The following is a 26,746-nucleotide window of genomic DNA, read 5'->3' as shown; positions in this document are numbered from 1 at the left end:
CAACAACTTTGGGGTAAATCGGGTCCTCCCTTAAAGAGGGCACATGTTGTGGTGAGACCTGGAGACTGACCACCTGTGTTGTGTGTGGGTAAGATTGGTCAGTCACAACACCTACTTTTAGGGCTTTGGTGCGCTTGACCTTGCTATGTGTCGACTCGTCTGTCGTTGGGACAGGGACATGGCAGGAATTTTCCCCATTTGGCTGATTGGCTGGTGCCATTTGGGTTTCGCCTGCTGAGTAGCAAATCGTCACAACTTGTAAGGTTGCGGATAGGCACTGGTTCAGGTGATAGGGATGGAAGAACGGTCTCACCATCCCTATGTGAAGGGTATTCCGTTAAAGGAATCCAGGGACTCAAATTGTTTGGTCAACCCCTGTGAGGGGGTTGTGCCTGTGGCTGAGTCCAGGGGGACACCTGGGTGGTGGACATAGCCTGTTCCCGGCTTTGTGCCATTCCAGGTGTTCACCCTTGGCTGACCTATGCTGGTGCCCTGGGTCAGTGCTACCTGCAACGGTGCAGGGAGCTAGTTGAACCAGAGCCTATGCAACCACTCACTTTCTGTAATCAATATAGTTGTGGCCTAAATTCTGCCAAAAACCAAACCAAGATTTGAGTCTTGTCTGAATTTATTTAAGGGGGAGATTTAAAGGTCTGAATCCAGAACCCAGAAATCATAAAAAAGCCCTCATAGCCCTTCACTTCATCAAATCTGGCCCTAGTTTTTAGACACCTCTGATCTTTCTATTATTCAGCGCTTTTTCATGTCTTTTTCAGCTTCCTGGTTAAGCAGAAAGCAGATGCACAGCAAAACATGGCAGGCTTTATATCAACAAAGCCATAGAAAAATCTTGTGTGGTATAATAAGTAAAATAGTTGATTCAAGCCAACTTGTGTAGTATTGCCTAGTGATAGGAGGGTATGTAATTCTCAATATGCAAAATCCCTTTCCAGCTTGTAAAAAATAATTATCCTCATGTTGCAGATACCACCCTGAATGGCTAGATACAGTATTCACCAAGACACATAAAAAGGCAGCTGTGTTGGTTTGTAAGGAAAAATCCTAGAAGTCCATAGCTGGACAATACCTATATTAGGATCAAGTAAAATATCGCAAAATAGTGTGCAGGCTTTCAAGTTCTTTAGAGTAATTAATCGGGCAAGATGTCTTATGCAAAGCAGGAGTTGTAGGTAGAATGAGGATGGACCCAGTATAAAAACTCTTTTTGGTTAAAAAAGTGTTTCATGTGTAATAGAAAAGTTTTAATCTTCTGCTAGAGACCACATTAAATTTGATATTTTGCTACACTTTTTTGCTACTAGTTCAGTCAATGTCTAAGCAAGCAAGCAAATTATTTTTAGATATATAGGCTTGTCTAAAAGGTTCATGCTATTTCTCAAAATTCATTGATTTGGCTTGAACAACATACCTGTAGGCTATATCTCTGCTCTTTCCATGCAGCTTGAAAGTGGGAGGTTTTAGGTTTTCCCTAAGTTTAGCTGCACGGTTTATTATTACCACAGCATTTGCTTGCAAAACAAAAGTTCTGAAGTATCCATTTGTGAACCTGGGTGCAATGTACCCTGGGGGACAGGAAGGGCTGACGTGGCAACAGGTAAAGAATTGCTACCACAACATTCTGGAATTGAAAATTGCCACAACAACATTCTGGAATTGAAAATTGCCACAGCTTTATTGATTACAGATGCAGGTAAGCTTTGGCTTAGGCATTGGCTGTGGGTGTGTATCCTGAATCAGCCTCTTACCTGAAGGCTGAAGTTTGAACAGGGTTGGGCTTGCCTGAGTTAAGGGCTACCCAAGATGCAGGTCAGCTAAGCTGCCCCCCACCCTGGCCATCATTGGAAGTTCACTGCAGTGTGTGTGTGTGTGTGTGTGTGTGTGTGTGTGTGTGAATTAAAGTCAAACACCCTGTTAAAATTCTCAGATTTAAAAGTAGCTTCAGTGTACATAATTAGTATTGAACTTTGCTTCTCAAGTGCATATCTCTTATCGGATCTTGATTAAGCCTATTCCCAGTTTATTACACACACACACACACACACACACACACACACACACACACACACACACCTACCTATTCATAAAAAGCAGTAGAAACAAAAGAGACTTCCACAAGACTGGCCAATGGCTTGGTAGTCGATGAGCAACACATAGACCCTTATCCAGTCCACCACTGTATTGAGACAGCTACTCAGAGCTTTCACAACCTTTCCTGATTCCCAAGGTATGGAGGAATAGAACTATGTGTAATCAGCATACTAGTTCTAGTTACAGGTAGGCAGCCGTGTTGGTCTGCTGTAAACAAAATTAAAAAATTCCTTCCAGTAGCACCTTAGAGACCAACTAAGTTTGTCATTGGTATGAGCTTTTGTGTGCATATCTGAAGAAGTGTGCAGTCTACTGGAAGGAATCCCCCCCCAGCATACTAGTGGCACCTTGCTTTAAAACTCCCAATGACTGCTCCCAATGGCTTCACATAAATGTTAACTAGCACTGGGGAGGGGATAAATCCTGCAGAACTCCATCACACAGGTGCTAGAGGGCCAAGGAGCACTCATCCATGTCTTTCTTAGGTCTGCCCTCCTGGTCAGGGGTAACCAACCTCTGGACCACATGGAACAACTCTTCAGGATGGGTTCTTGGGGATGCAATGGAGGCAGCAAAGCAGGAGCTCTTTGCTGCCCCCGCTGCCATGTAGTATGCTTGATTATGAGCCTGAACACATGCTCAGTTGGCTGCAAGAACTATACCACTTATGCTGTAGCCCACACCCAGTCCATTTCATCAATCACTGCTTACCATAATACCAACTGAAGCATCGGGGGGACCTCAGGAGCAATCATATCAATGACCTATGAGTCTCAACATTCCATAATGAAACTAGGACTTCAACACGATCACCTGCCAATCCACTCAGAAAAAACCCCGTAAGTGTTCATGAATCTATCACATTCCATCCTAACCGGTCCATCCCCCGCTTTGCAGGGGAAAATTGTTGCTGCAAGTTCAAACCTCCCTGGTTTGAAGGTATCAAAAACATTTCTGGAGGAGGGGAGAGAGAAATCCCTTTTCTTATACATGGATTGCAGCTGCAGTGCACAGAACAGGATTTCCTCCATTCTGCCCTGCAAGCATGCAGAGAATTGGGGCATGTAGAGCACCATATGGAAAGCCTTGTGTGTGTTAAATAAGCCTGACTAAGACGTGCCCTTATTACAGCTTTTCTCTTTATCTGCTATACCTCCTCCTGTTCTGATTCAGTGTGTTTCCGTATGTTTCACAGCAATTATAGGGGGGAAATCAGTGCCAGGCAGCTTACACAAACAAAACCTCATTGATGTTTGAGGGACCATATAGATGTGAAGGGTCACTAAATCACTTATCATATTGATCACATTTGGTCTGCCCTTTATGCCACATGCTGCATTGCCCCATATATGACATTTCTTTTACTATTTAAGATGCAGCTGTTGGTACCATTTATTAGAAGCTACACTGCACCGGGCTCTGATTCTCTCGCCTCATTTCTGGTTGCAGACAAGAAACGTAGCAGAATACATTCTCCAGACTCTGATTCTCAGGTTCTACTACATCTATATCTTCTTCCCTGTATTTTACTTTTATTGTTTTTTAATAAAAGAAAGAAAATGTAATATAAATGTAGGAGCATATCACAAGACATCAACCTCATAGATGGTCAGTCAGCAAAGCCACAGCATACTACTTGTCTGTTTAATTAAGATCTATTTCAACAATTATCTCCAAAAGAGAACACCCTTTCTTCTGAGTTGAAATATATACCGTATCACATTTTAAAAAGATAATCACTGTTAAAGGGAAATCCTATTTCCAGCATCAATGGCCATCTAATATTTTAATTTAGAATTCCCCCCATATTAAATATGTTGCTTTAGAAACAATTGGCAGGTTGCACTATTGTTTTTGACTTCTTAACAAAAAGTGTTGATCTATTTGACATGAAACACAAAGCTGTGAAAATTGCATCATGCTGTATATAAGATGACAAATCTAGGCCAATAAAAATGTCTGGAAAGAATAGTTTTGAAGAATTGTAGAACAACTATTGTGTTAGACGGGAACACAAAGGGAATGGCATCAGCCTTTCAAAGTTGAAAACTAAATTTGAAGAACTAGAAAGTCAAGTTTCAACATGACTGAATATTACAAACTTTTTACATTTGATGATGTGAAGCAATGAGTATTACTGGATGGACTGCATGACTTAGTGGTAGAGCACATCCTTTGAATGGTAAAGGTCATAGGGTTCGCTCTCCAGCATCTCTGGGTAGGACTGGAGGTGAAGCCTATATGAAACCCTGGAAACTACTAGTTGTGGTAGACTTGCCTTCCTCAATCAGATGCCATCCTAGTGTTTTGACTACAACTCCCAGCTGTGCTGACTGGGGCTGGTAGGAGCTGTACTTCAAAATATCTGGAGGGCACTAGGTTGAGGTAAAGCTGGTGTACACAATACTGAGCTAGGATGAACAAACTTATGGTGCTCAGTATAAGGCAGCTTCCTTTATTCCTAGAGTTCTTTTGACTTCTCCCATGCAGAATTTATCAAAAACATCCTTCTGTTATTGCTATATAAATCAAATTTGAGAGTTCTTTATCAAAATTACTATTAAATGCTGTTATGGAGAAGGAATGTTGAATTTCAAAAGGTTTTTCAACACACCTGGATGAATGTTGCTCTCTCCATTTCTTCTTGTACGAATATTGGGAAGCAAACTTCAAATCATACCAGTTGATTTGCTTCCACCCCCTACTCTCCTCAGTGCAGAGAGAGGTGAGAAAAACAGCGGGATGTGGGTTACTAAATGGAGGTGTAATCCAAACAAGATAGAGCTGATTCTAGTCAATAGGACTACCGATTATGGGTTAACAACACAGTTTGTTTTAGAATGGGCTACATTTGCCCTGATAAATAAATTTTGCAACTTGGGGATATTTCTGTTTAGTAAAATGGAAGGGGCGCATTTGCCAAGCTTAGGTTAATTGCCAACAATGCATGTCTTAGTTAGGGCTGCCATATGTCTGGAATTTCTTGGACATAGCTGGAATATGGCAGTTGGAAACAGTGCCTGAGGGAAAAATTCCTGGAATTTGGACGCATGGCAACCCATGCCGGAAGTCCGGATTTTGGCGAATTTCCATAAAATTTGGCAACCCTATTCTTAGTGAAGGGGGAACTTGCCATGATAACTCATGCAGTTAGTTGTCTTAAATGGCGGGGAGTTTCAAAGTTACAGCAAAGCAAAGACTTTACATAGAACTGCCTTTGCAAAGTATTTCATGTAGTCCCTAATGCATCAACTAGAATTTTAGCAGGAACCAGCTTTATGGAAATATGCCTCTGTTGCTATTACACCTATATGAGGTTCTGGTTCATTTCTGAGCTCAGTTGAAGGTGCAACTTTAAGAATCTATTTGTTTATTTAATTACTAATCAGTCATGCTACTATTCCTTTAATCTCAGTGTCCCTGGTTAGTCTCCTTCTGTGCTCTTGGCCCTATTGGTGTTGAATGCCAGATCTACCAAGTCAAACAAAGCACATCTGCTGTGTATGGCAGCACTAGGCACTTGGTAAATCTCCAGGTTTTGCTGTCTCCTTGGGTTTGCAAACAAAGGTCATGTTGAGCACTTCTGGCCACTAAACTGAACTTAATGGACTGCATATGGCTTGATGTCTTACAAATTGCGCACCTTTGTGTTAACTGCTTCCCTATAAGTTCCTTGAATTCTTTTTTCTGCATGTGACACTCTATAGCCTCATTTAGTTGCACTGTCTGTTTATTCAGAGCATAGACACATATATATTACCCATCTTATGAATGTAGGGGAACCCTGCCTGCCATTTTGATAAAGTGTGCAGGTTCGTGTTTAAGCTGGATCCATTTCAGAATTGTATATTGTCTTACAATTCCATGTTTCTATATCTGTGTCATTGAACAAATTGAATTTTATCCTCTATTTCTAGTCGCAGGAGGGCATGGTACTAAAACATAAAATAATAATTTAAAATAATCAAAATCTGTAAGTCAATGAAATGCTAATTCCCTTTTTAAAGATAATGTAGCAGGTAATTAAAACGAAGGAAAACCATACCCAAGAGCTTTTTCTTTAACGTGTGTTGCAGTTTACATTAAACATTACATTAAACATTTATTTCCAATGATGAGGCCCACAATCCTTTGCAGAGCTCATTGAAATCCATGGACTTGGGTGAATCTAACTCTGCATATATTCAGGCTCTTACTAGGAGGTAAATCCTGTTTTATTTGATAGACCTACTTTTGCATAAGTGCATAAGATTGGCTGAAAATCTTTCTTTAATCTGCTTCCTCAATTCTCAAAATACTGTGAAACTGTTTCTTAGATTCCTGGTGGCTCTGAATGGATGAATTTACATTAATAAATATCAGCAACAAAACAGAGTACTATTTGTTTGAAGTCTCCAATAAATATTTTCCAGTTCATTAATGCTTCGTTGCCCATTCAGTAGTACATAGGTTATAAGAGCTGAATAATATGTTTTGAAGTCACCTAGATACAGTACTTCCCTCTGACTTCAGTTGCACTAGAAGTGAGTCATAATGTGTTGTGTTTTCTGATTCACGCATGTGCTGGGTGTGTAATGTTTTGGTTATGAACAATAAAGGGATTGTTTATGTAGGCACTAATTTGCAGCAGTACACACCTGGAAATAATGTATTGGTAAAAGCTTCTAACAAGATTTTTGACTAGATGTGACTCCCCTACCCACCATATTTCATGTATATTTAGAAAGTTCCTATAAATAAACTATTAGCCATGTGGTTAAACATTGTATTTAAGGTGGAAAAACAAAGTTTATGAATGAATTATTATTATAGTTCCCAGAGTATCAGCTATATTGGTAAATTTAGAAATATTGAACATTCAGTCTTCTTAAAAATTTATCATGTTTATATATTCTTTTCTCATTCAGACAGTTCCTCTTTTGAAAAGGGATGTGATATTTTACATAGTAAAAAAATCATGTAAGTGTTAACATGAATTGATTACCTTTTTCAGACTGAATTTTAAACAGATTATAATGAAGCTTTGCTGACAGGTCTGGTAGTATTTTATGCTTGAAAAATTTAGAAGATGAAGAAATAATTATTTTGACTGAAATGGTGGTGTTCAATTTATGTTACTCGGTTTTAACAAGAAAACATGCAACACTTTATTCATTCATTATGAGCTGATTGAAAAGAATTAATAGGAGCAGTGGTTTAGAGCACACTGTGTGAGCAGAGCAAAGCTCAGTGCAGTCTAAAAAAAAGGAAGCGAGTAGTAAAGCATGCAATAGGCTACAGCTAATGCTTTGCATCTCCTGATGTCTTCTGAAACGTAAAAAATCTACAACAGGCAGATCTCTGTAATGCATCACTGGTAGAAAGGTTCTATTCAGATTTTAGCGTTTTAGCTTGCCTCTGATGACCTGCTATTTTCTGCATTTGTTTTGACTGCTCTCATCATTCAAGATTGATGCTTGGATGGGTGTGTAGGTGGAAGCAGCAGTAGCAAGCTTACAGCTTACAGACAAAAAATCTGCCTTATCTGATGGCTATTATTGAAAATGCGAGGTGTAGCCTAGGCTGTGTAATGAAGGGGAGCGAGCGAGGGGGAGCAAGGCATGGAGCTGCATACTGATGAATGTAGGAGTATTTGATAAAAGATTTCTTGCTGCTAGCAGTGCATTGCTCATGGTGGAGTATTCCGACAATCACATATAACAGAAAACAGCTCAGCTGACAGCTTGATATGCCTTTTCCCCTCCACTGCATGACGTACTGGTCTGTAGTAGAGATTAATACCTACGAAATGTTGAGGTAGGAGCAGATCTTACTCTATAGCTTGCCCTGGAAACTATGTGCTACTTCTGACTTTCTTTCTTGCTGGAAGCATTTATTTGACAAGCTGGCGGGCTCCTTTGATACCAATTTCTCTCGGAACACAATGTGGCAATGCCACCTCTCAGCCCAGGACCATCGTTATTATCCTGTGGATGGATATTCCCTGCTTAAACGCCTCCCTTCTCAAACTCTTTCAGCACCCAGATGCCCTGTCCAGACTGTGGGACAATGGTTGGAAAATATTGGGCTACCTCAGTATGAGAACCACTTGCTGGCTAATGGATTTGACAATGTACAGTTTATGGTAAGTGATTTTCTCTGTGTAATATTGTGTACTGATGTCTGGTTCTTTTGCCTCATGAAATCTTATACAGCATAGAAGGAAATCTGTTTTGTGTTTTGCAGTGTGCTTTAGGATAAAAATGCATTTGCATAATCCTATCTGCCTACCAGTACGAGGATTTGGGAGCCACAGTTCTGCTTGGTTCATATTTCATTCCAAAGCATTTTTAAAGAAAGTAAAAGCGTAATACATCTGGACTACCCCTGAGGGGGTGTGGAATCAGTTTTTCTTTCTGTGAGGACAAGTGTATCAGTAGGGAACAGATTACCCTAGTTAATATTGAAATTATGTAAAAATAATTAATCTCCATATTCAATTCTAAATGTTCAAAAGGACTACTGTATGTTGAGCTTTAAAAAAGAACTATATCCCTAGTGCATAGAAATGAATGGCTGTTCCTTTAAATGTAAACCTAAAACCCACCTACATTTAACTATTAAAGAGTTAACAGAGATGGATAAGACAGATTTCTTTGGTATACAGTGTCCCTATTTTGTGTAGTGCTTTAATCTATGAAAGCTCTCTACAAATATGACCATGGACAGGAAGAAAGGTAACTTAGTTGATAAGGCAATAGCCTACCCTTATGTATACACCTTCCAGTTCCTAGATGTAGTAACACTCACCACACCTGTTGTTCACAAGCTGTTCTTATAACACATTTCACTATATTTTCTAATTGTGAAGTCAGATTTTTATGTGCTGCAGTGTTATTGTCATAATAGAAAACTTGCATACGCTATATGAAATGCATAGTTTTGTGTCAATGCACAATGGTGATTTTCTTAAAAATGTGAAAAGCTGTTATGTTAAACTAAGATGTTAGAGAATATTTAAATTAGATTACAAGGTGGCTCTAAAGCATTTGAAAAAATATATCTGTGTGAAATATTACCAACTCCTAACTTCTAGGTTATATTAATCCAATTTCTTCATACAATAAGATTTTGCATAAGAATCTAATTTTAAGCAGATAAACCTTCAATGGCTCTAGATCAGGCCCTGTGATATACCTATGCAGATATTCCCATTTATGATTTCAGCATTAAATGTCCAAGGTAATTCAAGGATTACATGGGTTCTTTCCCCACCTTTGTATTGTAAGATCAATTGTATAGCTGGTTGTACAACAAGGGATTAAATTAGCACAGATTTGGATGAAATGTTAGGTTCTTATAATCAGTTAAATTATTATACAACCAGTAAGGAAGAAAGTAAAAGTAATCATGAGTGATAAAATGTGTCATGTTATTCATAGCCATGTTATACTGCTGTTACATTATTATCTTGGATATTAACCAATATCCCATTTTCAAAAAGTAACAATTTTAAGTGACATATATACACTGCAGTTGCATATCATAAGTTCCTAGCATACTAAAAATGCACAGTGTAACCAAGGATTATTAATGCTAGAGAGACCAAATAGCATTTACATTCAAAATACTGTATTGAAAAGGTGCTAGTCTATTAAGAAAGGATGAACTTGGTTAAGGAAAAACATCCCCCCCCCCAGCATTAAATAAATGTTTATCCACTGAACATTTTGTATAGTGCCAACCTGTACATGTCTACCAAGAAGAAGGCTCCATTTAGTTCAGTGGGACATATTAGAAAGGAAGTGGGTTATAGGACTGCTGCCTGATTCTGTTTTATGAATGCTTGTTTCATCAATGGAATATTCAACCCCATTATCAATTTTAATTCCCAGTTTTGAATTGTTATATCAGGACAGGCACTATTAATTTGACATTTTTGTTCCTCCTTTATCATACTTCCCATTTTGTTTTTCTAGAAATACACTTTGATGCTTATTTGTTTTCCTGTTGCCTAAGCAACACCATCACACACCTTTTTAGAATTAAGTAGTAATGTATGTCTTACTAGATATTTCATGCAGGAATATGTATAGTTAATGGTGATAGCATTTTCAGTATATGAGGAAATATGTTAAGGCAGCTCTCAACAACAGTGCTATATTCATTAAAATCACATAAAGTATAACGTTTTTTTCTCAAATAAAAAGCAAATTTGATAAAGCATTCATTAGAAAATAAGCCCTTGGGTTTATACTCTTTTGGCAAGAAAAGTAAGCATTTAAATACCATGTAAATTCATTAGAGATATTGTTAGCAAACAACCTCTATTCGTTTTACCTACATTTTTCAATTTATTTTCATTATTTTTCTGTCATTATTTACAAATGCAGTATGCAAGCTATGTCTTGCTTCCAAACATGTTATATTTTTAGAATATTTTTGCCTATAGTGAGTGAAATTCTGTAATCCTAAAATGTTGATGCACAAAGCATCATAGGCAACCTGTTGATGGCTCTACCCAAGTTGAATTTCAGAATGTAGGAAACAAGTCACTAGATGAGAAGGCTATGCTTCAGTAGATCCATTTATAGTACCCCCAGTAATCTGTCACAGAGTGAGCTGTATCCTTTGAAAGTAAAAGTTGGATAATGGAATAGTGTGCACTTGCTGAAAGGACAATGATGACATCAAAGACAATACAAAGCAATGATTAGTGTGCTATTTAACTGACTGCTAAGACAGTGGAAGAGTTATATCCTTGCAATTAGGGTACTTCAGCTAATTGCAAATTATAGCATCCCGTCTGGCCTAAGCACTTAGGAAACCTAATGAACTAATGGGCATAATTCTTTTCAAAGAGTTTTAACTCTTCTATTCCCAGTGTAACATTTATGCGCACTCAGGAAAATACTGTAAGAGGTCTGATCAGAGCAAACTTGAATTAAAATCTGGATGATTGATATTTAAATATATTTGATTACAGTTTTGCACTGGAATTGGGATAACATTTGGTTTCAGTAGAAAAACAGCTAAGCAAAAAATTTAGAATGAGCCAACACATGATGGATTTGGAAAACTACATTAACAGCCTTGATGTCATTTTAGAGAGAGGTCAAGAATCAACAGCCATAGTCAGGATATCAGACTTAAATAAAAAAAACATAGAATTCCAAAATAAGGTTAGAAAAGTCAGACTGAAACTTATAAAGGTCTGTTTCTTTGCCCCTTTAGTCAGTATTTGTGGGAGTGTCTTAAAAGAAACCCAATCTCTCCCCACAGTGGCTATTTGGGGTATGAAGGGAAGGTTGTGTGCCCATGTATAGAATAAAATGTTTTGTTGGCATCCATCTGTCTTGAGAGACAATTGAGTTCACCTCTGGGGATGAAGTCAAACCGCTGGACAATCACAGTGCCTGCTGTGGCTGCAGTGACTGGTAACTCATAACTGCTGCCTCCCATATTGTTTTTGCCACATTAACAGCACTGAAGTGACCTCTCTAGGGTGCAAACCTGGGCAGTGTATATGGAGGTGCTCAGCTGCACAGACAATACGACCCCCCCTCTTGGCCTCACTGATGTGGTCCAAAGGAAAGCAGAGCAATACATTTGACACTAGCATGGCTGCAGGAGTTGCTGGAAGGAGGCGCGCAAGGTGCCATACAACAGTCTTAGGGACTCCTCTCCAGATTCGTGTATGGTTTACTCCTTAGCCTTTTCTTCTCCCAAAAATGTCCCACAAGGCAGCAGGCATGGATTATTCTTCAGGGTTTGTTCCCAAAGCTTTTCTCATGGATGAGTATAGCCGCAGGGCAATGGAAGTTTAGGATCAGAGTTTGATTCCTTCTCCTAGATGGGCTATCTTGCCAGGTTGGTAAGCCACATCTGCCCCTAGAGAATAAAAAATAGAATGAAAACCCTTCAGGTATCTGATGGAATAGGTCCTAGTCCACAAATGCTTATGTTCAGTGCTGTTTTTCTAGAAAAAGAGGTGCTGGAACTGACCATGAAAACCTCCCTTGCTCTTATAATGGCAATGGCTCCGAGCTGAATGATGCCAGAAGTGAGTTCCTGTGAGCTGCAGCTGAAAAAAAACCCTGCTTATGTTATAATAATATATAGACTTTAAGATGCTATGCATCTTTTTGTTGTTTTGTTGCAGAAGAGAACTAGATGTAAAGAATGAGCCCAAGGGGGTAAATTCCCACCCCCACTTTAGGTAGTCACTCCTACAACATTGGAAATCTAAGCGCTTGCTTTGCTCATGAATAGAACATGGAAGGAGAATTGGGCTCTCAGCTGCAGAATAAGGTGAGGGCTTCTTAATGGCCATCTGGGTTTTACTGCTAGACACTTGCCAAGACAACAGCTCACAGAGTTACCATAGTACTGTAGTAACCTGGGAGCTCTCCAAAGTCCTGCAGATGATTTTGGGGGCTTGAATTCCTACCTTGAACTATTGAGGGGGCACTACTGGGCTTCTTCTGTGAGTCTTGAGCTCATAGAACAGGATACTCTGTTACTTATCTGCACATTGCAATGCTCTCTGATTGAAATCTTCCCTTCCAGTTAAGTCTAGCTTTATTCATTGTTTTCTGCCAACACTCAGAATCCCAATATCTTCTTGAGTGGCTTTCCCAATATAATTCTGCCCAGACCCTTACATCTTTGAGGCCCTTTTCCAGTTCCCCTTCTAAGGAGGCTTGGAGGATGGAGACAAAGGAAGAGGGCATTTTTAGTTGTGGCTCCCCAACTGTGGAATGTGCTCCCCAGCAAGGTTTGCCTGGTGCCATCATTGGCATTTTTTCAGTGCTAGGTAAATATTGATTGCCCCCCCCCCGATGCTTTTGATAGACTAAGATGACATAGATTGTTATTTGTGTGCAGCTGGGGTTGTTTCTTCTTCTTTGTTTTGTTTTATGGTATAATCCAGGCATGTCCAACAGGTAGGTCGTGATCTACTTGATAGATCACCGGATGCCTGTGGTAGATCACTGGCTCTCCCCAAAGAAGCTCAATAACTTTGGCTCCCCTAAAAAAAAGCTCAAAAACTTTGACCTGAACCCTGAAAAAAACAGGGGTAGATCACTGCCAGTTTTTAACTCTGAGTAGCTCGCAGTCTATTGGGAGTTGGCCACTCCCAAGAGTCTATTTGTGTTTTTAACAGTATTGTAAGCCATTTGGGTAACAAGTGGCTAACAGACGAAATCATAATATTAATAGCCAACATTTTCATGTAGACTACAGTTTCTCATACAAAATAGCCTATTATTAAAATAATGCCCAGACATAAGTATCACTGGAATTTTATGAAAATCATTGGTATTGCAAGGGTCTTTTAGCATAGCCAACGCAATAAATGCACAGGTGTTGGTTATTGTTCTTCAAAATATTGTTTTGAATATTGTTCAGATATTGTTCTTCAAAAGTGAAGTTATGTTGTGAGTATATATTTATTTTCCAGCAGTATGCTGAATTTGGATCTGGAAAAATTCCATTTCTCCCTCAGCACATTGATTGTTATGTGAACGATGAATACCCAGATCATTTCCTGTGGTATGAAAAATAAGGATGTACCGTTTCATGCATTCCATTACTGTTTGTGGAACTTTGAGTTTATTTATACAAATTAATACCTTGAGACCTGTGCTTTTTCCACACTTTGCCAGTATTCATCCAACACTTAACTGAAGAGCAGAAAGCCACTTCCGCGCTTGCGTCGGAGGTGGGGTTGTGGGCTGCCCGACTGTACCATTGCGTAGGGGCTGAGAGCTCAGCCCCTACGTGATGGTATGTTCCCGCCTGCGTCACACCCCGACCGGCCAATGAGGCGGGGCGGGGCGGGGCCACGTCGTTTAAAGGCCCCCGCAGGCGGGAAACGCTCCCTCTTGCTTCCACTGTTCGCCGGAGCGAACAATTCACCCGCCCGCCCACCCCTTAATAAGAGGTAAGGGGACGCTGCTATGGACATCAGTTGGTTGCCCTGGCTGGCCAGGGGGCTGGGTAGGATTTTTCCCATACTGGGGTAGCCATGATGGGTTTTTCGCCTACCTCGTAGCATGTCGTCACAACTTAGGTTAGGCGGTTAGGCGTTGGAAATTTGCATAACAATTAGATGGAGGAGGGGCAAGTACGTCATCAGCTGCCCTAATTTGGAGAAGTAATTCCGTTAAAGGATTCCGGGGGTGAGGCTTGGTCCTGAGCCTGGAGTTGCCTGGGCCGTAAGGCACGCCCCTTCGGTGGCCACAGGAGGAGCTCTAGTAGATCTACGTCGCGGGGCTCCTTTCTGGTGGTTAACTTCTCACAGACTTCAACACACGGGTTGGAGTCGGATATAGTCTGTTAGGTTCCAACGCCTAAGCCAATTCCGCTCTACATGCATATTTAATAAAGTTGTGGCCTTAACCACCCAATTAATTAAATCTTAATCCCGGTGTCATGAGTCTTTATTCTGGGGAAGGAGGGCATATTGCCACACAAAGCTCTCATGACTAAATGCACACAAAAACATTTATATAAAAATATTTCATTTTAAAATTTGTTGTTTATGTTTTTGGTTGCACCACATTAAACTAGCCCCAGGGCACTCATCTAGTCCCATTTTACAAACATGAGTTGCAAAATGCAGTCTGGTTATTTGTACCTATAGATGAGGGCTGTTATCACATTGCTGGTGCTGAGTTGGGGCTTGTGGAATTATTGTGTCAAAAATAAATCAAGTCAGGGCATGCTTTTTGGCTAATGAAGAAGTTGTACAGGAAAGCTCAGTCTAAGATATCACATTTCTCAAGACAGCAAGAGAATGTGAAACAGGATGTCTAATGCAATTTGTCAGGAAGACTAATACAATTTGTAAGTTGCTGGCTTATGGTTGTCTAATTGGCATATATTCATCAGTATGCCTGGTCTGAAGTGGGTCCGTTTGTTTATGTTAGTGATGGGAATATTTTTCAACCTAGAGGGTGGCATGGCCAATGGTGGGTGGGACCAGAGACAAGAGTGGGCAGAGCAACAGATGAGCACAACAGCAAAGCAACACATCCACAAAAATGTCACAGGTGTACACACACACACTTCCAACCTCTATCCAGGCAAGAAAGAGGCACTATCACTGTTCAAGGATGTATTTCAGCCAGAATAATAATAAAAAAATAATAATAATAAATAATAATAATAATAATAATATATTTGTACCCCACCCATCTGGCTGAGTCTCCCCAGCCACTCTGGGGAATAATCAAATATGCTATGGTCCAGGGAGGCAAGGCCATTTAGTCTGGAGAGTATCCTGTGGACCTTTATTCATCACCTGATCCTGAGGTTCCCTACCCCTTGTTTAAAGAATAAAAAGCATATGTCAAAATTATATGACTGATAGTTCAAGATCAGCCTTGAAGGTGAATAAGGAACATTTTTGTTTTGGTCTGAATAGGTATATATACCCCTAGTTCATGTGCTAGGATAATATTGCCCACTACATAGGTCTGCTGTGTAACATTCCTGTTCCTGTGCCTTCTTGTACTGTTGTGCTGAGAGTGCTGCCATGCACTGAGCATTCACAGAAAGCTAGGGCTCTGTTGTAAAGTATATATTGGCCATATCACAGTAAGCCAAATCACAGCTTGGTTTAGATGAAATAAGCACATGGCCATGTATTCGAATTGGATCATTGTAAAATAATGTCTGAAACGTCTAGGGAAAACATGTGCTAAACCATTCCTCCAAAGGGAGGGATAAAATAAATATCTGGAGTGACATTTGTGTAGGAGTTTATCTCACACTCTGCTTGCTTTCCCTTATGACACAGATCCTGAAAATGTTAACTGGTGTTCTGAAAGACAAAACAGTGGTAGGGCCAACATCTTCTTTTGCTTGTGATGTGGCTTTCTGATGCTTCTTTTTCCCTGGTATCTATATAGCTTCAGACATTGTTCTGAATTTTTCTTTCATCCATTAATCACTCATTTATCATAGAAGAGGGGATAATCAAGTAGTAGTAATTTATCTAAAATTTTATTTCCAAAAATTCCATTTCTAAACCGAGAGGTATATTAGTATATTATATTCATTTGCCATTTATATGCTGAGGGTTCATCAGAATGAGATTAAATTCATCCAAACATTCTTAAGAAACTAGACTATGAACTGCAGACCTGCTGATAAATATATATACAGTAACTTGTAATTGAAATGAGCCTCATACCATATGACTGGTCAATGTAAGTGTAAGATCAGTTTTTAAAAACGGTTACCAGCAAACCAGGAAACTACTGCCCTTTTATCTTATTTATTTATTTTTCTATTTACCTATCAAATGTGCCCCTCTCTCCATCATTGTAGAATTATCTTGGGGGGGGGGTCCTCACACCATATCATACAAATACATGAAATCACAGAAACAATTTTTAAAAATAACAATATACAGTTCAACAAAACCGGTCCCATAACTGTTCCAATTCAGAAAACATTCCCATTCCCATGGTTGTTCAGAAAGAGGCAGAAGAGGAATATTTTCAGCTAGTGCTGAAAACCGGCTAGCGTTGGTAGCCTAATACTGGGGGAGGAGGGTATCCCACAGCTGAGGTGTCACCACTGAGAAGGCCCTATTATAAGCCCCAGTTCCCCAGAATGTTAGATGATGTGATCTTAATTTCTATTCTAAGATTGGCGAAATATTATTCATATTTAACCAATGCACGTAGGAAAAGTTAGACAGGCTTTCCCGAAGGGAAATCATGCCTAAGCAATTTTAAGTAGTTAACACCATCAGGAAGCATGCAGAGTGAGCGTATGGTCTTGCATTTTCAAACTCTTTTTACAATAGAGAAAAGTAAAGTCAAGCAACAGAGAGCCCCATAGTCAGCCGTCAATACTCACCAATGTATTGTAATATAAACTTTCATGTTCTACAGCTTACTTCATAAATGTATGACAACTGGCATTTGTCACTAAACAACCCTAGCAATCTTAGCACAAGTGGACAGAGTTGGGAAACTGGAAACAGAAAACAAATGATCAGTATAAATGGAAAATTTTCACAAAGGAGGGGTAAACAGTGGTCCCACAAGTCTTTGGAACCAATAGATTAACATCTTGCTGATGTTGAAGAGTGTTAGATTCCCCCCCCCCCAATACTGAGTGGCTAGGTAAGATTTATTTATTTATTTATTTGGAAAAATATATCCTGTCCTTTCAGTGCATTTGCATCTTTCAGGGTGATTAAGAACATATGAACCAATAAAATCAGCATATTGAAAAAAAATGTAGCAGGCAAAATGAAGACAAGAGCAGGAAAACTAAATGAAATAAGTGTTTGCTGCAGTAAAAAAAGCACATTCCACAAGTGAAGTGCTTGTCAGAATAAAAGTGTGTTAGCCGTGTGGTGAAAAGAGAGAGCCAAATGAATTGCAATACTGTATTTGGAGTTTCAATAGACTAGGGGCACAGTCACAGTGAACAAGCTCTCAGAGATGTTTGACAGTGCCTGTGCTGTTGAAAGACTTTTCTTACAATAATAAGAGGAGGTGATGAAGAATACCTGCAACTTAAGACAACCTCAGGTCAAATAATGGAAAACTGATTATCTGAGTACAATTAGCCTGAAACTATCAGAATAAAGAAAGGAGTAGAAGGGAACCTGGTTATGGGTAAATTATATGTTTCAAAATAAGAATGTGTACAGATTAATACAAGTGTGTAAAAATAAGATTAGTACAGTGGTACCTCGGTTTACAAACACAATTGGTTCCGGAAGTCTGTACTTAACCTGAAGCGTACTTAACCTGAAGCAAACTTTCCCACTGAAAGTAATGGAAAGTGGATGAATCCATTCCAGACAGGTCCGCGGAGTACTTAAACTGAAAATACTCAAACCGAGGCATACTTAATCCGAGGTATTACTGTATATGAAACTAAGGCAAAGTTATAGCACTGGGTTATATCTTGATAAAATTGTACGTGCTTTGATTCAAATTGTTTATTTAGGAACATCCATGGACTTGGACATGCCTAGTGGGATTTTTTACTTCTCTTTTATTTGAACAGAAAACATTCTACCGATGGATCTGCTTTTGAAAGTTTCCTTACTTCAGTTTCAAAATGATTTGCTATATGCTATGGTGGTGAGTGGTGGGTGTTGGTGTTGAAGAAGCTCTTTGAGAATGCAGAACCGAGTGGTTATGGTGCATATGAGATAACCTAGATGATTATAATGGGAATTAAAGCTGAGCTGAAAGTTTTATGATTTGTTGTAACTGGGACAGGAGATTTTGGGGACAGCAATAATGTTCAAAAAGTGTTGGGAGTGGCACTTGCCACTGGTAGAAAGCAAGGAGTTTCTTTCTGCTCTTCCATGCCATCACTTATTTTTGCTGCTGCCTTGTAGTTGTGGTGATGGAGTTACCCTCAGTGGCAGGAATTCATCCTCCTCTCCTCCCCAAATGCACCTGAAATAATACTACATCATGACTCATGACACAATTATCATTCCAGGGACATTTGGGGATGGTGTTTGCTGACCGCTGAGAGGAGTTATGCCACTGCTGACTCATGTGGTGGCAAAAAGTAAACGTCATGGTGAAACATAAAGGAGAAACTGTTACTGCTTGCCTCACCCATTGCAAGTACATTACACAGCAGGTGGTGCTGTGGTCTACCACTGAGCCTCTTGGGCTTGCCAATCAGAAGGTTGACTGTTTGAATCCCCGTGACGAGGTGAGCTCCTGTTGCTCCATCCCAGCTCCTGCCAATCTAGCAGTTCGAAAGCATACCAGTGCAAGTAGGTGAGAAGGTAAACGGTGTTTCCATGCACTCTGGCTTCCATCACAGTGTTCTGTTGTGAAGCGGTTTAGTCATGGCCACATGACCTGGAAAGCCGTCTGTAGACAAACGGAGGCTCCCTCGGCTTGAAAGCGAGATGAGTGCCACAACCCCATAGCCGCCTTTGACTGGACTTAACCGTCCAGGGGTCCTTTACCTTTACCTTTTACCCCTGAAAGCTTTCAAAATGGTCTACCCCTAGTGACCAAATGTCCCTCAAATTCACCACCTGTGAATTTTGAAGGGGAGAAGGCAGTTCATTTCAGGCCTAGCTGAGAATTATTTGAAGAGGTGGAAGTGAAAAATAAATTAAATTGGGGAGGAGGACTGACTGTACAGCATGAAAGGGAACAAAAAATAGTGTAAGAACATCAAGAAGCATAAGAGAATAAAAATGCAAAAAGTATAATAAAATGTGTTGATATAAAAGGAAGTGGGAAAAGATCTTAAATGTATTTCAAGGTTAAAAGGAATAGAAAGAGAAGTATGTCATCTGGCAGAGTTCAAACAAAACAAAAAAAGGACAAGGGGGTTGTTCTGAAATGCCACAGGATCCTTTCAACTACCAGTGCCAATGCCTGAACATATTACTTTCTCCATGTTCTCTTCAATGGATCTATGGGTTCTATTTTGAGTTTTCATCACAAAGAATGACGTAGGAAGATAAAAAAAATGCCATAAATGTTAATGGAGACTATTGGGATCTCAGGGACAAAGAATTTATATGAGGCAGATAAAAATGTATTTTGATAATTACAAAGTGAATCTTCAGGATCAGATTTGTCAAATGTGTTTTAAGGAAAGGATACATGGATAAATTTAGGACTGTTTGCACGCATATCTAAATCGCTGCATGAGAAGAAGAGCTATATTAATGGTTACAGGTAGGTAGCCGTGTTGGTCTGGGTCGAAGTAAAATAAAAAAATTCCTTCAGTAGCACCTTAAAGACCAACTAAGTTTTTTATTTTGGTATAAGCTTTCGTGTGCATCCTCTGAAGAAGTGTGCATGCACACGAAAGCTTATACCAAAATAAAAACTTAGTTGGTCTTTAAGGTGCTACTGAAGCTATATTAATGTAAGCCTTACCATTTACTGTACTTTTCCATGTATAAGATGTTTTTTTATTTAAAAATTATGTTTAAAATTGGGGGTCATCTTATACATGGATAGTGTATAGGGGGGATGTGGGATTGGTTGCGTGCTGCGAGCAGGAGATTGTCACCGGTGATTGGGTGGATGATTGGTGGTTTCTGCAGGGTTGGGGATGGACGATAGGTGGGTTTGGCGCCGTGTGTGAGTGGCAGCTTAGCCCAGGCGGGTGAGTGATTATTGGCTATCCCCCCCACAAAAAAGCTCAACAACTCTGGGCAACCTCCCCCCATTTTCTTAATGAGGAATCCTCAAAAATAGGGGGCATGTTATACACAGGGGCGTATTATACACGGAAAAATACGGTACTCACTTCCACTGTATTTTCTTCAGGTGGCCATATGAAGCTGCATTGCTGCAGAAGGGGCAACCATTTTTCTCTTAAAAATGTCCCTGGGAGGATGCTAGGCCATGATATATCAGCCATTGTGGGGGCATAGGAGTGCTGCTGCCACTTGCTGTATGGGCCAGAATGAATTAAGAAAAGAGCAAAAGCAAGAAAAGATGTCTAGTTGTCATGAACTGGAAATCCTCCCATGCTCCACTTCTGAAAAAGTATTGTTGCATGTGCATATTTGCTAGAGTGGGAAAGGGAGACATGGCAGTGTATCTGCTTGACATACAACCTGGCTAGCTGACTCCCCTGTGCACACCACACAATACTGGGTTTGAACAAACCCAGTGCTGTTTGTTTGAACAAACCAGTGCTCAGCTCAGCAGCAATGGCAGTTATAGAAAGAGGGCAGCAGAAGGCTGAACTGCATGGTGCTGGTGAGAAAGAGAAAGAGCAGAGGACCACATGGGTTCCATGTAGTCCTGAACTGAAGCAATCCCTATATGCCCCCTCCCCTGCATATACTTTGCTGTCAGAGGATCACACCCATCCCATACCACTCCATCCCTCAAAACCTCAAGGGTTTTTGTGTGTGGTGCAAAGGTGCTTCTCAATGAGTGACAATGTAGAATAAGGTGTTTGTGTGAGAAGGCAACATATCCAGCCTCTTAAAAACCAACATGTTTAACTCTAATTAATGCATGAAGGGGGTAAGACCATAGAGTAAGCTGTCCTGCCAGGCTTAGCTAGGTCACACACCCTCACCTTGAGAGGAAGGGCTACCAAACTCGTTGTTCTCTCCTTCTCCTTCTACCATGTGAACCAAACCAGTAAGGCTATTTAAGCCAGATGCTCCAAGATTGGACCACATTGCTTTAGCAAGCCATCTTTGTGTTTCTATACAAATAATTTAGGAACATTTTGAAACGAATCTAGGTTTTGCTGCCTGTCTTTTTTTTGCTGTTGTATGGAAAAGCACATAAATCTGACCTTTGAAGAGTTTATAAGTAAATCATTTTAACCTACCAAACACGTAGTCTCTTTCTCTGCTAAGGAACGAGGAGAGCTTTGGAAGCAGTTTAGAAGGGGATATTTTAAAGTTTTAACAGCCTATATTTCCATGCTTTGCATTGCTGCATGTTTTGTGATTTTAAATCTCTGCTGGGACTAAAGGGACTAAAGGGCGGGGGGGGGAATTAACAAAGTGACATGACACCACCAACTAATAACATTCTCGGTTTCTGCCCTTTTTTTAGAGTATTAGACTTAATTAAATCACTTTTGAAACCCCCTAATACATTTTCCAGAATAATTAACAAGTATGAACAAACTTAATTAGTCTGTAATAACATGAGGGACAGAGATTAATAACATGTGGGACACAAATTAATCATCTGCTTTGGACGTGTTAAGGAATAGATTCTTCCTTTGACATGTGAGAGCCTTAAGAGCATAAGAACTTAGGGTCTCACAAGTCCCACAGAAGCCAGCCAGGAAAACTATAAGCAGAGTATAAGGGCAAGAAATATATTTTAATTAATTAATTAATTACTATCCATATTTTATCCAAGGATTTCAAGGTGACATACTATACATGGTTCTCCTCCTCCTCCTCCTCCTCCTCCTCCTCCTCATTGAATCCATACAGCAAGCCTGTGAGGTAGGTTAGGCAGATATTCCACAGAAATATTTCCAGGAAGATGACAAAGTAAATGCAATAATAATAATAATAATAATAATAATAATAATAATAATAATAAATAAATAAATAAATAAATAAATAATTTATACCCCGCCCATCTGGCCGGGTTCCCCCAGCCACTCTGGGCGGCTTCCAACAAAATATTAAAATACAGAAATCTATCAAACATTAAAAGCTTCCCTAAACAGGGCTGCCTTGAGATGCCTTCTAAAGGTCTGGTAATTGTTATTCTCTTTGACCTCTTGTGGGAGGGCATTCCACAGGGTGGGCGCCACTACCGAATAAGCATAACTAGCAACACTGGATGATTTTACAGGGCTGGTGTAACCCACACACTCTCAGCCACAGTCCTGCCCTCTGCAATATACTTAAAATAATGATTGACCTTATTTGTATTGTCATTTACAGTGTTTTTTAAGAAAAATATTTACAAACTCGGAAGGAAATATCATTTTTTGTATGAGGTATAATGAATTCTTGTCTTTGCTTCCATCTTTTATTTTTGAGTTGATACACTACTCCCTAATCACAGGTACACTCAAATTATGGGTGCCTACTTGTTTTGCTATGGGGCAGCAATTGCTTCACCCAAGGGGACAGCAGGAAATGACTTAAAAGTAACCCAAGAATCTAGATAATAGGTTAGTGTTTCACTCTAACCTTCTCTTTGTCTAACTGACTACATTGGATTTCCTAAATGTCAGTCATTGCGATGACTTCATTCCTTGGCTGAAAAACTGAAAAGAGCAGGCTAGTTTTTCACAGAACAAATGAGAAAAATAGTGCTTGTACATTGTGCCTCATATCTCAGATTCATCAAATGCTAGAAATTTGCTAATTTTTAAAATGAAATATAGAAATCAGGGGTTTATGGTTCAACTGGGGTGGGGGCAATAGCTCCTGCTGCGTGTGTGCATGTGATTTGCGTGTTCAGACCCAGAGACCTCCTCACTAAATAAATTCACACTTGACTCAAATTTTCGTTTCGTTTTTGGCAGAATTTAGGCCACAACTATATTGATTACAGAAAGTGAGTGGTTGCATAGGCTCTGGTTCGACTAGCTCCCTGCACCGTTGCTGGTAGCGCTGACCCAGGGCACCAGCATGGGTCAGCCAAGGGTGAACACCTGGAATGGCGGAAAGCTGGGAACAGGCTATGTCCACCACCCAGATGTCCCCCTGGACTCAGCCACGGGCACAACCCCCTCACAGGGGTTGACCAAACCATTTAAGTCCTTGGATTCCTTTAACGGAATACCCTTCACATAGGGATGGTGAGATCCCTATCACCTGAACCCGTGCCTATCCGCAACCTTACAAGTTGTGACGATTTGCTACTCAGCAGGCGAAACCCAAATGGCACCAGCCAATCAGCCAAGTGGGGAAAATTCCTGCTATGTCCCTGTCCCAACGACAGACGACACATAGCAAGGTCAAGCGCACCAAAGCCCTAAAAGTAGGGAGAGATGGGCGGGTGTTCCAAATGCACGCACCGAAAGAGAAAGCTCTGGGTCACGTGCATGGGTATATATAGGTCCCTTGATCCGTTTGGACTTCGCCCCATTGGCCAGATTGAACCCTACATCGAGGGACCTTCCAATTGGGTGTTGTGGCTGACCATTCTTACCCACCCACAACACAGGTGGTCAGTCTCCAGGTCTCACCGCAACACGTGCCCTCTTTGAGGGAGGACCTGATATTCCAACTTTGTAAATAGCAGGTGAAGCAGGAAAATATTTCCAGCATGTATATTTTGTTTGAACCCTACATCGAGGGACCTTCCAATTGGGTGTTGTGGCTGACCATTCTTACCCACCCACAACACAGGTGGTCAGTCTCCAGGTCTCACCGCAACACGTGCCCTCTTTGAGGGAGGACCTGATATTCCAACTTTGTAAATAGCAGGTGAAGCAGGAAAATATTTCCAGCATGTATATTTTGTGATAAGCTAACAGAGATCAAAATAATTCAAGTGGTCTCCTATAATTAAATAGATAGACCTCTGTTATGTCTCATCCCTGATCTCAAGACCTTAAATGTATAGAGTATGTGAACAGCCTCAGCCTCATGGTTGTAGAAAAATGAACCATGTGATGCTCTTAACCAACACTTTACCTTGCATTGGGCTTCAGCAGGACAACCCTCCAATGAATCATTCTGATAATAAATGGCAGTCTAGGACAATGATGGGCAACCTTTTGAGCTTGGTGTGTTAAAATTCGCCAAAAAACCGGGCATAACTCGGGTGGTGTGTCACTTCGAGAAAAAAACTATAATTTCGTGATATTTATAGTTTAAATAACAAAAATGTATAATTGTGATATATAACTGTATTTAATAAACCAAAAACTAATTATTTAACCAAACCAAACCAAAAACCCCTTATTTATCACAAAGTGCCCAGAGTTGTTGAGCTTTTTGGGGGGAGCTGCTGACCAAAGTTTTGGAAGGTTTTTTTGGAAGTTCAAAAGTTGCTTTGCTTTGTCTGGGGGGGGGGGTGCCCCAAAGCTGCCGCGCTTTTGGGGGGGGGGAAGAGAACAGAAATAAATTATGAATAATACCTTCGCTGGAACTAACACACAGCACCAACATAGTCTGCCAAAGTGCCAAAAAAAACCCCCAGCACAGAACAGCTAAAAAAATGAACGCTGTTACACCCAATCATCGTCTGCCAAAGCACCAGAAAAAACAGCACGGAAAAGGTTAAAAAACTAATCTCTGGCTACCAGCAGCAACAAAAACAACAACAAAAAAGGATCCAAGACAAGCTGTAGCCAGAACAAATGTGGGGGGGGGGGACAACAGCTCGAATGGGCCGATGGGGCGCGTGCCAGCAGTGAGGGCTCTGCGTGTCACGTCTGACACGTGTGTCATAGGTTTGCCATCACTTGTCTACGAACTAGTAAATGTTTTAGTTTTTAGTAATACATTGTCTCTTGTGAGAACTTTAATGCCTTATATAACACACTTTGAGGGCGTCTTTCTTTAGGGTTTTACTAGTTTGTAATCTTACAGCACCAACGAAGATGCGCCCAGTAGCTAACTAGAGATATAGTGGCAGTTAGATTTACTTCCTTCCTCCCACAATACTTTGTGTTATTTATTGTGAGGTCAGCAGTAAATAAAACATCAACTATTTGCATTTATTTCTTAATGAGATTTCCATGCGAGTCCTAGGCATATCACACTGAAATCTTGCGGTGATTACGCAGATGGTTCAAGGACACTGTCAAATGAGGATTGTGATATTCATGGGAACACTGGCAGTAATCTGTAAAGAAACATTGGGCAAGGATGGCCAGTTCCTAAATCCAAGTTTCCTAACATTTTAAGCATTCTTTCATTTTTTGCTTGGAACAACAACTTGATCCAAAGTCATTAACCAGTGATAATGCTTTTCTCTATGCTATGAAAGTTTCTCCTGACAATTTCTGCAGATAAAGCTGTGTTAGAGGAACAAAAGAATGCCAAACCATATTTTCTTGTCAGTTGGCAACTCTTCATCTGACTCAGAATACAAATTCCTCGCAGATGTAAGACCTGGGGAGGCCTGCTGTGTCTCTAGCTAGGCTATTCATGCTGATTTTGAAGTTGGTGCTGTGGTACAATGCTCTCAGGGATTTCAGCATTAATGCCAAGGCTGACTTCCAAGCACTGTTGACTGTAACCCAGATAATTGCTGGCAGAAAATGTAATATGTGGTGGAAAATGTATTCCCCTACAGGCAAACATTTCCTTGTTTGGGATTTCAGTATGGCAACTTTGTCATTATTATATCATTACCTTCTGTAGGAATTCCTTCCTCTGATTCTTGTGAGATGGAAGTTAATCAGTTAAAATAGTCTGCCAACCAAGATTAATTGAATCCACTGAATTTCAAAATTCTTTGCAGAATTCTTTTATACTGGGGGATTTTTCTGCCAGCTATGATAATTACCTTGTTTTACTCCGCCTGTGCTGTACAGTTCTGATTTTAAAAGCATGACCCTTAATACTGATACGTTTGTTACCAATGGTGGTATGTTTTAAACTGGCTTATTAAATTCAATGTCTGTATTAGTATTATTTACTGATATATTATGCAGAGCTTTTTTAAAATTTTCAAGTACCATATAATATTATTCTGTAGCTAGTCGTCTTTGTTGCCCTTCAAATTTATTTTTAGGGTTATTATGTGGAGTAACATTTTATTTGTACTTTCATACTGTGTTATTTTTATTTTATGCAATTATTTCATGTATTTGTCAATTGTTTTATAGATTCCCCTGAATCAGTGAAATGCATTGAGGGGAGGGGATTACAACCATAGCATCTTTTTATTTTCCCCGGCAACATTCAGCCTAGTTTTTTGGTGCATTTCCCTTTTTCTGGTTGCTGCTCTGATGTTAGTCTTGTTGACTTGTGGAACATGATTCCAGGCATCCTCTCTCACAGCTTTGCTGCTGTATATCCCCCAGTTTCTGAGCAGTCTATTTTACTAGTTGCCCTGAGTCCTCAGCATGAGTCATGCTATCTAAACAAATAAAATCATTGACCTTCATGGCAGCTTGTTTCATTGATAATTTAGCTGAATTGTGGAATAGCAGGTCAAGATGTCTAGCGGCACAAGTGTCTTCTTCCATTTTCTCAACAGTTCAGGTCCTGGATTAAATG

At 40.0% G+C, this 26,746-nt stretch overlaps 1 protein-coding gene across 1 annotated transcript in view; it reads left to right on the top strand.

Moving 5' to 3' along the window:
• LOC118090759 (ankyrin repeat and sterile alpha motif domain-containing protein 1B) overlaps window positions 1-26,746 on the top strand; it is a 192,167-nt gene that overhangs the window by 143,036 nt on the left and 22,385 nt on the right. Inside the window, exon 15 of the mRNA XM_035126879.2 lies at window positions 8,127-8,233. Within this exon, the coding sequence (XP_034982770.2) occupies window positions 8,127-8,233 (107 nt within the window). The remainder of the gene's footprint in view (window positions 1-8,126; window positions 8,234-26,746) is intronic.

This window comes from Zootoca vivipara, chromosome 10, assembly GCF_963506605.1.
Source record: "Zootoca vivipara chromosome 10, rZooViv1.1, whole genome shotgun sequence".
NCBI lineage: Eukaryota > Metazoa > Chordata > Lepidosauria > Squamata > Lacertidae > Zootoca > Zootoca vivipara.
The sequence above is the reverse complement of the archived record's forward strand: the minus strand, read 5'-3'. Positions and strand labels throughout refer to the sequence as shown.